General features: G+C 37.3%; 1 protein-coding gene across 1 annotated transcript in view; it reads left to right on the forward strand.

The window, feature by feature from the left end:
* The first annotated feature begins 3,931 nt into the window (after positions 1–3,931).
* The window catches only part of LOC142339392 (uncharacterized), a 45,073-nt gene continuing 31,876 nt past the window's right edge, over positions 3,932–17,128 (forward strand). The window contains exon 1 of the mRNA XM_075389406.1: positions 3,932–4,202. Coding sequence (XP_075245521.1) covers positions 3,958–4,202 — 245 coding nt within the window. The 5' untranslated portion in view covers positions 3,932–3,957. The remainder of the gene's footprint in view (positions 4,203–17,128) is intronic.

Below are 17,128 nucleotides of genomic sequence, written 5' to 3' on the forward strand. Positions count from 1 at the left end.
ATCTTTTAGATCGGATTTTTTTGGAAATGGTTTTACCAATCCAGTCAAAGTACTTTCTAGGTCTAATTTTCTGTTTAGTCTATTGAATTTCTTTGAATTGCTTCAGGACTTGAATTGGTTTTTCGTCGCACAATCTTTTTTTTTGTTTTACGTTTGTTCACACCTCAAAGCTCAAAAAGTCTAATGGAATTTGCTTGTCAAAGGAACTCATATGTGTAATCTAATATTTCTAGTTTTTCTAATCTTAGATAAGTTCATTAAACTATTATGACTTGCTTATTGTTTTGCGAGCAGTTCAATACTCTATTGCTCCAATGAACTTTTTCGGCTCTTATGTGCACTCGTAATATCAGAAAATTCAACCGTTTTCTAGATTTTCATCATTTCAAGTCGGTATTCAATGCTTGTCGTTTTAAAATTTCTATGGCAGTCGGGTATGTCTTTGGTTCAAATTAGTTTTTTGCTGCCTTTTGATTGTTTTGATTTTAGTTTTCGTCTTTTGCTGATTTTTGCTTAGTTCATCTGATTTTGTGCTTTTCGCTAATGTTTACTGATCAATTTAGTTTTTCTAGAGGTCTTACTAGATTTTAGTGGAACTTAGAAAGGGCACTTTCAATGAAAAATAATAGTTTTCTTAATTTATGTTCTTCGATTTTGTATAAATCGGCAAGGTGTTTGATTGGCGTACGGTTGACCAGTTCTTTAACCATATATAAAAGGTTCTTTATCCATAATTTGTTCATAATTAATTATCCATTATTATTTTGTCGAAATTTTGCAGAGTTTTTCTTTGATTTTGTCCTTCATTTCCTTTCCCGTATCTCCGTTTTCTACGAATTTTGTCTGTCTTTTACTGTCAATTTATTGAACATTTTTTGCCAATAGTTGGAGTTGCAAATTATAAATGAATTGTTATCAGAAGCTTTATATTTCTTTTCAGATTATTTCTGGTCATTGTTCATTTTCATGTTATTGTTTCAAAGTGATTGTTATTAAGTAGGATAATCTTTGTCTGATAGGGTAGTCCAATTTTCTCCGAGTCGTTTCCGGAATTCTACTGGCAATGTTCTGCTTGTCAATGAGAAGTCAAAGTGGAATAGTGATTTTAATCCCGCTGGAGTAGTAAGAGGGGCGAAAAGCGAGTAATTGTCTCAAACTGCTTTAAAGTCATTTGAGAAAATGGTGTTTAAACAGATTTTTGGTTTATTCGGAGCATTTTTTTCACATGCGGCAATTTGACTCATGCCGTCAGCCTGGCAACGGCTATTATTTAGGCGCTCCTTTCTTAAAATTCTCTTTACTTTTTGATGACGTTTTTTGTTTTATATAAGTCACGATTTTCATGTTTGACTTCTGACTTATTTCACTCACTGTTTCAACTGAATGGATTTTAAATTCTTTCACGCATTCAATTACACAATGTGGCGAATACCGTCAAAGTCAGAAGATCAAAACCAAAAGAGACGGGATAAACTGATAAAGCTCGGCCATTAAGTCATGGAGAATTAGGTTCTCAAATTTCATTAGAGTGTTTGCTAGCTGACATTGGTACTGAAAAAACACAAAAAAGATTGGTCATATTATCTCTTCTCTTTTTTTCTGTTTCAGTTCCGATGTGCATCACGCGCTTCAACGGCGGCTATTTTCCGGCAATCTACCGGCTATGTTTTTGCTGATTCTCTCTAAAATCTATTGATAATAAATTTGGCCCAATTTTTAATAAATTTTTTATTGAAGTTGATATACTTTCTATGTATAGGTAATGTCTTTCAGTGTGTATATATTGGTTTTATATAAAGTTGGCGTCTGCTGTCTATACTCTCATTGTGTAAAGCTCTTCCGATGTCGTTGTTAGATGTAATAACTTCGATAACCCTATTTTTATGTCGTTTTTTTTACCTTCGCGGACGCCTTGGTTGATGCCTTGTTCATTATCGGAGGCTGATGTTTTAAGGAGGCTGATAGTGCTGTGTTATGTTTTTTTTCAATTCTGTGATTAATAATTCAGGAGTGGGGCCTGCTATGTTTTTTTTCTAAAGATCTATTCACACATTTTCACGATTTGTAAAGTCAAATTGAAGCGATGATTTTGATCACGCCGAAATAGGAAGCGGAGCGAAAAAGCCGAGTGGTTTTCTGACGTGTTTTTTTTTTCATTCTAAAAGTAGAGTGAGAAAACGGTGTGTGAACGAAAATTCGCTTTCTCGCTAGTGGTTTATTGCTCATATGCGGCATTTTCGCTTTGATTTTTACTGTTTTTTTTTTCCAATCTTTTAGATCGGATTTTTTTGGAAATGGTTTTACCAATCCAGTCAAAGTACTTTCTAGGTCTAATTTTCTGTTTAGTCTATTGAATTTCTTTGAATTGCTTCAGGACTTGAATTGGTTTTTCGTCGCACAATCTTTTTTTTTGTTTTACGTTTGTTCACACCTCAAAGCTCAAAAAGTCTAATGGAATTTGCTTGTCAAAGGAACTCATATGTGTAATAAAGGTACCGAATAAAAAGGCTTCCGCGCAGTGGTTTTTAACAAGCCTGATTAATTTATCGCTGAATGTTTTTTACATAGTTTTTGGGCGGCGTCGATAATTCAACCTACTTATCTGTTTACCAAATTCTGGAAAAATAAAAACAGCCCGTGTAGCTTAGAAGTCAATATCCGCGATTCTCATCCGAGAAGTCGCGGGTGCGAACCCCTAGGACTATGCACTCTTCAAAATTATTGCCTCTTACCCAGTCGTTCGAGAGCAATACGTCCGACATTAGTCGGTTTATGTTCATTACTGAAGCAATCATTTGGCAATAGAAGCGAGTTCAATGCGTGGTGAATGAAACGAGCATTAAGTTCTGTATTTCCAAATGATTGTATTGCCAACTTCAGTTGATTTCTCACAATTACAAACTTTGCAATTAATCGTGCTCCGGCTACAAGAGCAGTTTGACCTTAATAGCGGCAAAGCAATAGCTGGGGCTCTTATGAGCTTTCTCTTGGATTTTACAATCCAAAGAATTTGAATTGCATTGGGGTGCTGTTTTCTAAGATCTGTTCACTATGTTCATGATTTTTGAAGTCAAATTGGAGTAGTGATTTTGGTCATGCCGAAACAGGAAGTAGAGCTAAAAAGCGAGTGGTTCTGCGGCGTGACTTTTTTCACTCGAATTTTAAAGTAGGGTGAGAAAACGGTGTTTGAAAATTTGCTTTCTCGATTGTGATTTTTTGTCCACATGCGGCAATTTGATTTTTACTGTTTTTCAATTTTTTTCGTTGCGTTTTTTCTAAATGGTTTACCCAATTGTAAGTCAGGACTCAATGTTTTTTCCCTTTATTTCCTCAAGATTTTTGTTACGACCAATATGACGTCACAATCACTTCAAAACAGCTTTTTGTTCATTCGCTCATGAAATTTCAACTGAATTTCGTGTGTGACCTCTTTGTTCACTCTTAGTGGAGCGAGTTTTGTGTTCATTCGCGTGATTAAGTTTTTGGTGACACGTGATTTACCTCACTCAAAAATGACTACCCCACTCTAAAATTGACGTTCTTTACCTTAATTCAAAGAGATTAGTTCAAGTGAATGTGTGTCACTCTAATTGAAGATTGTTTGAGATCAGTTAATAGAAGCAACAATGAGTTATAGATTCGTAATCAAAATATAACATCTCAGCATTTAATAAAAGAAATTTCTGTTCTCGTGTTGTTTCTTTTACTATCTTTTTGAGACTGCAGATCTACGCAGCTATTGCGGCTATTTTCTGGCTATCTGCCGGATATGTTTTATTATTTAATTACATATTTTACTGGGGAAAGTCAAAGAGAAGCAAAATTTTTTAAATAATAATTTTGTCTTTGTTCATATAAAATTGTGATTCCTCCATATTAGCTAACATCAGTCAAGTATATCATATTTTGCACTACGACAAGTTTAGTTTTGATGACAAATCCATTTTTTCAGATCAAATGGACGAGTCGATCTTCTCCTTGGAGGTTTACATCCACAGTCTTTCCATCGATAACATCTCGACTACAACCAGCCTCAGGGATCTGACATTTCTTCTCAAATTCTTTGATTTCGATCCTCTTGCTCTGAGAGCTGATGTTGCGGCCAACGAAGATGCAATCCAGGGGCAAGAAAACGCCTTCTCGGCTGGGAAGTCATGCCTCTTTCGTTATAACGTAGATGAGCTTCTGACTAATTTGCAAAGGTATATAATACTTCTGTTCTTAACCTTATCAATCTGATTTGATTAGCAAAAGAGTTACGTAGCCATTTCTTCTAGAACATTCTTTCGATTTCACTTCTCGAGTGACTTCACGCTTGACTTTTTGATTTTGCGCGCATTAAGTGATTTGAATTGCGCGCATTAACTGTGTTGCTTAAATAAAAACCGATTGTTAAGAGATGATCGTTCATAGCCCGTGTAGTAGTTAATGTTCCCGACGCGCATTCGAGAGGTCGCGGGCTGGAAACGCCTCCCAGGCATTACTTTTCTCGCCATAAAATTTCTCTAGCCTATGCCCTCCCTCAAAATTATTTGCCTCTCCAGTCGTTCGAGAGCAATTCGGGCGACGTTAGTCGGTTCAGGTTTTAGGTTTCAAACGTCTTTTGCAAAGCTATTGTTTTAACGACTCATTAATCCTTGATGTAAGCCTGGCCTGAAGCGTTGAGTTGCTGTTATCAGAAGCAGGGTACCTACATTGAGGTCGCCCCAATTCTGCTTGGAGGCTCATGATTTAATCAATTCATTTATTAATAGCCGCACAGCGATAGCTGGGGCTATTATTGGCCTTCTCTTGCTTTTTTACAATTCAAAGACTTTGAATTGTATTGGGGCGCTGTCTTGAGAGACAGCTGGGGCTATTATTGGCCTTCTCTTGCTTTTTTACAATTCAAAGAATTTGAATTCTATTGGGGCGCTGTCGAAGAGGAGTATTGGAGAAGTCCTTTTTTTAAAATCAATTTTATTGGAGTGATTTTTGAAGCGGGAAATGAAACGCGTAGAAAAATTTGGATTGATTTTGTTGCTGAACAAAATGAAGAGTGGAGCGAAAAGAGAGTGGTTTTTTTCATGTCGCTGTTTTCTAGAGAGCGAGAAATTGAGGTGTGCCAAAGCGAGCGAAATTTTTTGTTCACGTGCGGCATTTTAGAGCAGTTTTTTTCAATTTTTTTGGTACAGGTTTGGTTATGATTTTTTTAAATTTTAGGCTGGTTTTGGTAGTGGTTAGCAGGTCTCTGGAAATTTATATGATTTTTATGCCAATTCGGTGGTTTTTCATGTATTTTGCTGATTTTTGGGCTAATTTTTGCGATTTTTTTTACTATTTTTTTTGTTTTACTGCCTCAAATGGGCATTAAAAGACCCCTATTACTTGAGCAATTTTTATTTTACAAGTGGCTACAGTTTTGTGGATATAAAGCATTTTTTGTTGAGAAATGTGACGAAAGTTGGAACTATTTTCCTTATTTTTTTGCAGTTTTTCGTTTTTCTTAGCCTAGACAAATTTCTTAGCCTATTATGGCTTGCCTTTTGTTTTGCAAGCATTTGGATACCCTATTGGCTGAAAAGAATTTTTCTTTGCATTTATGTGCTTTTGTAATATTAAAAAATTTATTAACTTTTTCCAGTTTTTTAATCAAAGTTGTTTGTAAGAGCTTTTTTTCATGATTTGGCTAAAAATTTTTTTAAAAAATTCTTATAAGTGGTTTTAGTAGGTAGTAGTTGCGTTGGTGAAGTAATTTTGCGAGAGATATTTATTTCGGGGTCTCAAGTTATAACAAAATTCGATCAGATTTTTTAACATATTTTAATAGATTTGATTTTTTTTACTTTTTTGTATTATGGTTTTGTTTTAAGATAATCCTAAATTAGTGGAGGCACGCTTTGTCTGATGAGTAGTTCGATGGCATTTAAGGGCATTTCCTTTTCGAGTTGTTTCCGGAATTCTTCCGGCTATGCTTTTTTTAAGATCTGTTCACTTAGTTTAATGATTTTTGAAGTCGAATCGAAGTGATGATTTTGGTCACGCCGAAACAGGAGTTGGAGCGAAAAAGAGAGTGGTTTTGTGGCGTGAAAATTTTTTACTCGATATTTAGAGTAGAGTGAGAAAACGGTGTTTGAACAAAAAATCGCTTTCTGGATTGGAATTTCTTAATCACGTGCGGTAATTTCACTTTGATTTTTACTGTTTTTTTTTCAATTTTGTTGATCGGTTTTTTTTCTAAATGGTTTTCCCAATCCATTTCTAGTCCAATATAAGTCTAGTTTTTGTTTAGTCAATGAAAATTCTTTGAATTGTGGGTCAGGACTTGTCCTGCTATGTTTTTTTATTTCGTCGTCGCGATTTTTGTTACGACCATATGACGTCACAGCCACTTTTTGTTCATTCGTTCATGCAATTTCAACTGAAACCCGTGCGTGACGTCATTTTTCGCTCTTAGTGGAGCAAGTTTTTTTGTTCATTCGCGTGATTAAATTTTTGGTCACTCTTGACTTACCTCACTCTCAAAAATGACTTCCTCACTTTGAAATTGACTTTTATTCACTTTAATTCAAAGAGATAAGGTCAAATGAGTGTGTGTCACTCTAAATGAAGGTTATTTGAGAGCAGCTAATAGAGGCTGCAAAAACTGATAGAGATTTTTAATCAAAATTTAACATATCAGTCTAATGAAAGACGAATTTTTTTGGTCTGTCTTTTTTACTGTTTTTTTTGAGACTGCAGATCTACGAAGCTATTGCGGCTATTTTCTGGCAATCGGCCAGCTATGTTATTATAATTCAAATTTCAATTATAGAGCAGCCGGATCTTTTCCCGTTGTGCCTCACCAGCTTAGTGGATACATATATTTGCGTAATATTGAAATTATTAATTGCTCTCGAATGAAGATTGAAGCAATTAATTTAATTGTGTGTATCTTTTTTACGTAAAATTTTTCGCTTGACATTACCCCCCTCCCGCGTGTCCTCCACCGCGCTACCAGTCTGCCAACCTTTAATCCCATCCAGTCTTTAGCCGAGCACTTGCAAGAATGAGCCGAAGTGCAGATCGATATCCAATCAAGTTTTTAATGAGTAAAGTATGATGACAACAGTAGACAGGATAATAAGTACTTCGTTCCAGAAGACAGTGAAATATGGATACCTGGACAAGATAATAGAATTTGCGGGGCTAAAGTAGCTGGGAATGAAAATGGCAATCAAAAATTTACTATGTTAATTTGAATAAGAAGTATACAATATTTGATAGCTTTTCTGCTTGCGTCTACCTTCAATTGGCAGAAAAACTGAGAACTTTTGCTTTAAAACACACACACGACACGTGCACATGCTGACACACACAAACGCGCACGCACACAAACATGCGCACATACACGCACACACACACACACACACACACACACAGACGCACACTCACACACACGCGCGCACACACAAGTACGCGCACATGCAAAAACACGTACGTACGCACATATGCGTATTTACGCGCGGACACGCACGCAGACGCACGCACACGCTTGCGCGCACACAGACAGACACACACACACATACACACACACTGCACAATCTTACAGCACAAACACACGCGCTTACTCCTAATGATGAGAGATCGTCATGCAGTAAACGCGACATCCAGTGGAATGAATAATCTGGAAGATGGCGACAGCAAAAATGTGCGTTTACAGAAAATGAGCGTGAATCATTATTGCCCTTGCCAGTAGGCAGACCACGTAAACACGCTACACGGAAATTTTATCCGGCACCAAAGAAACGTGGGATCTATTCTGTTTTGGTCCCCCATCTTAGTTGTCAGTAGTGAAAATTGGGGTGGTCTACCGCACAGAAAAAGGATCCCTTCATTCTAAAGCCTCGAACCTCAGTCTATGTTCTTTATGCATGATATTTTTTCTTTTAGTGCCTTAACCATTGTGCCAAAGGGACATCAGATCTTCATTTTTTCGGATATTATTATACCATTATGTTTCAAGGTTAGTCCATACATTGAGTTCATTGATGATCATCATTTACTGATTTATTAATAGCCGCACAGCGATAGCTGGGGCTATTATTGGCCTTCTCTTGGTTTTTTTTTTTATTTCGTCGTCATGATTTTTGTTACGACCATATGACGTCACAGCCACTTTTTGTTCATTCGTTCATGCAATTTCAACTGAATTGCATGTGTGACGTCATTTTTCGCTCTTAGTGGAGCGAGTTTTTTTGTTCATGCGCGTGATTAAATTTTTGGTCACACTTGACTTACCTCACTCTCAAAAATGACTTCCTCACTTTGAAATTGACTTTTATTTACTTTAATTCAAAGAGATAAGGTCAAATGGGTGTGTATACTCTAAATGAAGGTTATTTGAGATCAGCTAAAAGAGGCAGCAATAACTTATACATTTTTTAAATCAAAATATAACAGATCAGCCTTCAATGAAAAGACGAATTTTTTTGGTCTGTCTTTTTTACTGTTTTTTTAGACTGGCGATCTACGAGTCTATTGCGGCTATTTTCTGGCAATCTGCCAGCTATGTTCTTTATGTTTGACACATACCAAACTGAATAGTTTGCTTACTGTCCGTTTCGCTTCTGTTTTGTGTGCCTTTAATAGCTATCACGCGTCTTGTGCGTGCTTTGAATTATTGAATCCGTAACGCAAAAGTGTATCAAAGAATTGCTTTTATGGTATGCCCTGAGCCATTTGTTATCAAATTTTTTGGTTGAAAATTTATTTCATTTTCAAGGTACGTTTCAATTTTGCCCCACCACTCAAAATTAACTAATCTGACAGCCGTTTGTCAGGCTGTATTTGGTAACTTTGATAACTTTCTAGTCTTTCAGGAGAGATTGGTTTTGGTAATAATAAATTGAAGAAATATTATAAGATTTCACCAAAATTGTGAATGAATTCACAAGGTAATACATTTAAGTTATATACATAGGATTTACATAGTTAGAGTTTTAATAGTTTTCGTCTGAGGGAAGAACTATAACGTCTTCATCATCAGGGGTTTCCTGAACTTTGGGAATTTTCCGAGGCTGAGGTTGAACGGATGCGGTTGGTTTTTCTCTCTTAACTGCTCTCTCTCTCTTTGAGTTCTTGTAATCTCTGTTAAATCGCAGTAGAGCTGCCATTTCTCTCAACCCCAAGGACACACAGCGCAGCTCCCACATATCACCTTTTCTGTCAAATCTCTTTATATGGAAGAACACGCTGAGCATTATGTCCTCGGGGTCGAAGTACTTCATCGACAATCGGAAGTACGTATTGTCGTTATCTAAACAGAGAAACATTAATTAGATGAATTTCTATCTTTAGCAATAGACTCCTAAGGTTAAGAATTTTATATTTCTTATATCTTATGCTCTGATAAAGTTTAACTACTGAATAAACTTGAGCATTTGAAGAATATATTGCCTCTGAGGTCCCTGATGACTTCACAGCTTTTAGAGCCCAACTGCATCCGCTCACAAGCCTCCTGATGAACTACAAGTCTGCCCTCTGGGTGTTTTCTCCCGTCGATGATAACGCGCAGCAAGTCCACCTCCATCAATATGCTGACCAACATTGATTGGAATTGATGTTCGGGTATGCTTATGGTTTGGTAGACAAATCTTTCGTTATTCGAGAATTTGTAGAGCACAATTTCAATATTTGAACCCTCCGATTCAGCTTCTCGCCACACCTTTACTAGGCGGGTTGATGTTTTATATTCAAATTGATAACTAGAAGTCATCTCGTTGAGTACAGTATTTGTTCACTCACTATTTTAGTGTAGATCAAATCAAATTTGCAGGAGTGATTTTGTGGGGAAATTGAGGGCTTTTTATAGTGTTTATCGGTGCATAACTCAAAATTATCTAAACAGGTTGAGATTATTTTCAACTAATTTTAACATAGAGGAACCTGGGAATCAGCTGAGAATGGGGCGGGTATAGCCTTTTGAAGTCATTTTTATCAGAAACTGTGTGAACAAATTCAATTGAATACCCTGAAAATGGCCTCATATGGTAGGACCTGTGCCCTACTGATTAAGTTTTGTATCCAGCATTATTGGTTGGATTAGATAATTAGGCTCCTAAGTTTTCGGGTTTATTTTTATAAATCTAAATCTTGACAAGTAGTTGGTAACACTGCCCTACTTTCCTTCATCTTCTAACACAGATTAAATTATATTGCAATTGGTTTGAACTTACCACTTAGGTAAACTGTTACTATATACGTTCATAGTAACTGTTGAAAAGTTTTGACTTGATAGGATATCGGGGTTGCTATAGATCGAAAGGAATATTCAGTCGAAATCTCTTGGGAACTTTATGCCGGATTTTTCTAAAGAACTGTGCTCTCGTTGTTTTCTACTTATGCTTCCAATATTTTTCGATGATGATTCGATTATCAAGTCAAAATTTTGAAAAGAGTTTTATGCCAGGCTAATGTGAAGAGCAACGCTCTTCTTGTTATTTTTTGTATCCGCACATTGATATATGTATCATGGATAAGAGCGGAATGATTTTTCGCACAGATAATATTAATAAAAAGCGAAAGCTGCGCACTTTCTCTATATGGTGTTTTCAAATAGAAGGCATAGTCTTTTAAAGATTCAAATGTTCCATGCATTATTCAATTTCTTGAATATTATTTAACCTGCGTAGATTACGAACTTGTTAGTCCTTTAACAAGATTGTGCAGAGTGTCGAGTGTCACCCGTAGGGTCTGTCTAGAGTCACTTTTTACGGGACGCTAGTATTAAAGATAGATCATCTAATGCATGGGATATAATGTTATTTAAAGTTTTTGAAATATAACTATTAATAAGCTATGAAGTCTGACTTTAGCTAAGTGTAGTAAAGTTCAGCAATTACATTCCCCTAATTCGATCATATTACGAGTATCAAATCACAACTTTGAAAAAGTATTATGTTCCAGGCTACTGTGAAGAGCAGCGCTCTTCTTGTTTTTTTTTGTATCCGCTCATTGATATTTAGATCATGGATATGAGCGAAATAATTTTTCGCATAGTTTATATCAATTTGAAGCGAAAAGCTAAGGAGAGCTGCGCTCTACAGAATTTGGTATAAAATTATTTCATATACTTACAATTGCATATTGTTTAAAACCAATGCTGTTTTATATCGTTTATAAAACAATATAAAACAGCAGTAACTATATCTCTGTATAACTCTGTATAAACAACAGTAACTATATCTCTGTATAACTCTGTAACTATATTGTTTAAAAAAAGTTCTAGAGATGCAAGAATAGCTGCTTGACGAATTATTCGATTCTTATCAAAATCTCATTAGCATGCATCCAAATGTCTTGTGGCTTTGCAGCTTCTTGCGTCACTAGAATACATTAAACCTCCTTCTGGCTTTTGTCAGACATGGCTACCTCTCGTCGAAGGGGCCAGGCTGAAGTCAGGTGGAGGATAGTCGAAAAAACAGTCTACGAAACCTAAGGTTTTAAAGACTCTTTTCCCGACTATCCTCCACCTGAAGTATTTTCAAATCAAAGATGCCTGGATTCCCGGTTTTATTTAAACTGGAGCCTCGCATCTTTGCTGGGTTGTTCCTGAGAACAACACCAGATTTCCTAGCCTTTATAGAAAGGCGAGGAAACCTAAACTAATATTTGGTTGAGGAATCATGTTCAAATGCAATTTTTGCGATCAGGACTTCGCTAAGCGAAAGGAACTCGTGTTGCATAAGCATCAAAAGTATGTTGACCTCCAAAATCAGAACTTTGTTTGTGGACATTGCTCAAACACTTTTACCCTCGCGAAAAACTTGGTTCGGCATTTGAAAAATGTCCATAAATTTGCGCGTTCTGTTAGATGCAATTCGTGTCAAATGTTTTTCGGACTTGAGCAAGCGTTGCGAAAACATTGTGCAGACGAGCATTCTGTGGTGGGTTCAGTTATTCGAACTGATCCATCCATTTTCTCTCAAGAAGATCGTTTTGTTTTGGAACGTGAGAGAAAGTCAGTTCGCGAGCACTTCCAGTCATTCCGACTCAAAATAAACGACGGTTCAATTTTTGACCCCTTTGAATTTCTCGTGCTCCAGGAACGAAAAATTACAGATTTTATCACGACGAAACTTCACGATTTGGTGACTGCGAAGTTCGGAATCTGCATAGAGGTGAAGTTCACCAAGCCTCTAACTGATGATAGTACTCTTTGTTTCTTTCACAGTCCAATGGAGAGCCTCTCCACATCATTGACTGCTGAAGAATATTTCGGTCATATTGACAAACTATTGACAAAAATAAAAGTGTTTTGCACTGCAGGAAGTGGGTGGGTGATAGAAAAGTTAAATGTTGTCGAATTGAAGATTTCAAAATATTCCCCTCTTCGCGCGGCATCTTACATTGCAACGCCTCCTGAACTTGAAACACAACGCAAATCAGTCTTGAATATCAAAAACATGAAAGACAATCTGTGCTTCATTTACTCTGTTTTAGCCGCGCTCTTCCCCTTTGAGCAAAACCAAGAGAGACCGCAAAGTTACCGCCAACACATAAACAGTCTCCACTTCAACCCGCGAAAAATGACGGTGGCTTTAGCTGATATACCGGTTTTCGAGAAAAACAATCACCTGAAAATAAACGTGTTGGCTTACGAGTGTAGCAAAGTGTATCCGGCTTACATCAGCAAATATAAAAATTCAGCGAAGCGAATCATTTTATTGTTGCTGTCAGATGAAAATAATTGGCACTATTGTTTGATAAAGAACTTGGATCGAGTTCTAAAGGTTTTACTTCGCTCGGCCGCCACCGCTAGCTCGAAAAATAACGTTCGAAAATTCTGCGAGCGTTGTCTGCAGACTGTTGCTCGCGAAAAATTTAAGCTTCACAAATCGCTTTGGGAGCACCATCAGCCACAAGTTATTGAGATGCCGCCACAGGGTTCTACCGTAAAGTTTAAAAACTGGCAGAAGACATTCAAATGCCCGTTTGTGGTGTATGCTGACCTAGAGGCTCTTGACGTCAGAACGGAAGATTTCGAAGTGGCCGAAGAGTTGCTCGAGACTGGATTAAATAAAGTTGGAGCATCTAGCTGTGTTACTGAAAATCAGTATCCTTGTAGCTTTGGAGCTGTTCTTGTTGACAGCAGAAGTTCAAGTGTGAAGATGGAACAATTTTACCGAGGCGAAGATTGTTGCTGTTCTTATGCAAACTTTACGAAAATGGCTGAGATGGGCAGACAATGAGCGTCAACGCTACAGATTCCTAAAGATGTCCAGTTTTGCTAAAAGGGAACTATTGAACAACTGGTTTGAACCCTGCTGCATATGTCAAAAAATCTTCGAGTCCGATCATGAAAAAGTAGTCCATCACTGTCATCTCACAGGAACTGTATTTGGCGTTGCTCACAGTAGTTGCAATTTATTGGTTACGGTTGGTAGTTTTCTCCCTGTTTTCTTCCATAACTTGTCTCGTTACGATGCCCATCATATTATAAAGTACATGAAGCTGGAAGAAAACGAGACTCTCTCAGCTATATCTAGGACAGAAGAGACGTTTATTTCGTTCTCAGTTCAGGTTCCCAGTTCAGGTTACATAAACAAATGTGGTGTCGAGAAACTTGTACTCAATGAATGGCGCTTCCTGGACAGTTTTAATTTTATGGCATCGAGCCTTGATTCACTGGCACAAACGTTGCAAGATGCCGACTTGAAGTTACTCCGATTCCACTTTAAACAATTTTGTGGTTCAGATTTCAAGAAAATAAGAGCAAAGGGAATTTTTCCTTATTCGTATTTAGACTCATTCCGTAAGTTTGAACTTGGGTTTCCTGCCTACGGTGACCATTGGAAAAACACTCTAACCGGTAGAATTGATGTTACTCAAGAAATATATACACGAGCTGTTGACATGTATCATCTCTTCGGTTGTAAAAATATTGGAGACTACCACGACGCTTATCTGCAGACAGATGTGTTCTTGCTGGCAGATGTGTTCGAATTGTTCCGCTCGGTGTGCATAAAAGTTTATCGTTTGGGTCCTGCTTATTTTTATAGTGCTCCTAATCTAAGCTGGGATGCAATGCTGGTAACAACTGATGTTGAGTTGGGGCTTCTGTCCGACGTTGATATGCTGCTTTTCTGCGAAAATGCTATTCGAGGTGGTCTCAATGGCGTGGGAGCGCTGAGACATTTTCGAGCTAATAACAAATATCTTCAGAATTTCGATAGGAACGAAAAGTCCGTTTTTGGCGCTTTTTTTTGATGTTACCTCACTCTATGGTGGCATCATGATGAAAAAGCTTCCAAAGGATGGCTACAAGTGGAGCGAGTTTTCAAACATCGATGAGCTAATTGGAAAGTACAGGTCAAATACCGACTTTGGCTACTTCGTTGAAATTGATCTAGAATATCAGCGAGAGATTCACGACGACCACTCTGATTTTCCCTTGGCTCCCGAGAAACATGTTATCCAAGACGATTGGTTGTCTGCGTACAGCAAAAACTTAGCGGTTAACAGATCTGCTGTTCCGAAATTGGTCGAAACTTTGTTCGATAAGCCGAATTATGTATGTCACATGGAAAACTTGCTATTTTACATCTGTCAAGGTTTGAAAGTTGGTAGACTTCATCGCGTTCTGCAATTTAATCAGTCTGACTAGTTGCGTCCCTATATCGAAAAAAAATACGGCTATGCGGAAGCAAGCTTCAACAACGTTCGAAAAGAATTTTTATAAACTGATGTCGAACGCTTGCTTTGGCAAAACAATGGAAAACAAACGAAATAGAAAAAATATTCAGTTTGTATCTGATGAGGCGAAAGCCTCCAAACTTACGTCGAGGCCGATTTTCAAGTCATTTCAAATTATAAGCGAAAATTTGTGTTCCGTTTATTTTTCCGTACCGAACATTAGATGGGACAAACCAACTCCCGTCGGAGCAGCCATCTTGGACCTTTCAAAACTTGCTCTGTACCATTTTCATTATAAAGAAATGAAACCGAGGTACGGGAAACGGATTTGTGTCACTTACAAAGACACTGACTCGCTTCTGTACAGAGTAGAAACCGAAGACTTGTATGAAGACATGTACGAATTTAAACATTTATTGGATCTCAGCGATTACCCAACTTCTCATCCTCTGTTCGACGCGAGTAATAAAAAAGTGCACCTGACAATGACTGACGAGTTGAATGGTTCAGTTCTGGAAGAGAGTGTAATTCTTCGATCTATGATGTACAGCATCAAGTTTCAAAGTGGAGTAAAACAGAGTGCCAAAGGCGTGCAAAAACTTGTTAAAAAGACTCTGCATCATGACAAGTTTCTTGAGTGTCTTCTGACCGGAGTTAGCAGTCGAGCACCAATGACAAGAATTCGTTCAGCAAACCATCAAATTAAGGTTACAACAACAAACAAAACGGCTCTAAGTTGTTTTGATGACAAAAGATTCATACTGGATAACGGTGTTGACACTTTACCTTATGGCCACTACAGCCTCAATCAAACTCCAACAGTAACCTTTGAATCGGATTGTCCATCACTACAGGATAGTGACTGTGAAAACAATTCGATTTCAAGCGAAGAAGAGGAGAAGGAGGAGAACTTCAAGCTGATATCGACAGTAGACCTTTCTGATTCCTGCTCAATAGCTTCTACTACGGTCTCTTCTTTTGGTAAAAACGCTTTTTGCAGTTCAGTTTTTACGAAATAGTTATTATGTACTTATTTTTGTTTCAGCTCCGCCCGATCCTGGCTTTATACCTTGAGAAGTTGATGACTCGGAGCCAGTCATTAATTGGAGTGATATCAGTGATGAACAGGATAATAGCGACGAAGATCGTTGTCTACCCCGGAATCCGTTTATAGATGATGAAGCAATTGAAGGAGAATGTAGTAACAGTAGTGGTGACGAATCTTGTATCATTCAGCCTATGCCTGCAAAGAGGCGACGACCTCTTGTTTCCTACTCAGACTCAGGTTAAAAACACATGGTTAGCAATACAAATTAAATTATAAAGTGTTCAATGTGTAATTGGTTTGAGATATACTATTGAAAAATTTTATCAAATTCAACTCATTAATTAAGCCAATATTTTTAACTGCGTTTAACACTAAAAATCTGAACTGCTTCGTTGCCGTAGGGCGATCCCGAAACTTTGTGTGTTGTATATAGCCCACCTTTTGAAATATTTGTAAAGCTGCATACAAGCAATACAGCCCGCATAAGTTTGAAGATAAAGATTGAGGGGGAGATGACGAAGCAGTTTCGTGAATGTCAAAACGAACCGATATTTTGTACAGTGAATTAAATCGTTCTTGGAAATGAGTGAAAAAATTTAGCGAAATTTTCAGGCTGTTCCAGATAACAATGTTTGTTAATTTCTTGTTTCTTTTTTTGCTTGGCTGAGCTTTTGAATGTTGATTGAATGGCTACAAGTAATAGCAAATGAGTTCCCTTGAAGTTTTTTGGAGATAAATTTACAATTTGAAAGCGGGGACCTGAGTTCATTCTTGGAAAATTGTCTGCCGACCAAACACCTCCAAAAGAAAACTTTATTAAACGTAATTTGCCTACTACTCCTTTGATCGAAATGTTATCCATTGAATATAGTTTGGTTTTTTGAAATATTCCTTTTGGTGTCATGAAAAACTTGACTGAATCTCTCTCCGATAATAAAGAGTTCAACTGCTTCTGGAAGGGCTTCAGAGAAGAATAGCTTCAGAGTAATTGGCGCTCCTGTCAGTTCGGGGAATAGGGTAAAATTTTATTACCGCCATTTTTAAAACCCAGCGATGTTAGTGTGTTGTGATATATTCTGACATTATTTTCAGTGTCAATTGGTGTGCCTGCTATAGGTAAGCCATTTCCTCGTATGATATCAATTCTTTTTATTTTATACTTGTTGAACAGAAAAGGGTTTGTATCTTTCGATCCTCTGAACTTATCGTTTGCTACCATGCACATTGTTAAACGTCTGATTGGCTCCGTTCCAAAAATTGATTCTTTAACAAGAGAATTTTGACCAGATTGCATGATAAAACTTTTGCAAAGGGATTCTATATAGGGGTACCTTGCTGGTGATTTTAATAATGCCTTCTCGATTGAAAGTCGTACTGATTCAGTGACAGTTATCTTGCGGACAAACATGGACGCTTTTTCTATTA

This window comes from Convolutriloba macropyga, chromosome 5 (genome assembly GCF_964194025.1).
Source record: "Convolutriloba macropyga chromosome 5, txConMacr16.3, whole genome shotgun sequence".
Classification (NCBI taxonomy): domain Eukaryota; kingdom Metazoa; phylum Xenacoelomorpha; order Acoela; family Convolutidae; genus Convolutriloba; species Convolutriloba macropyga.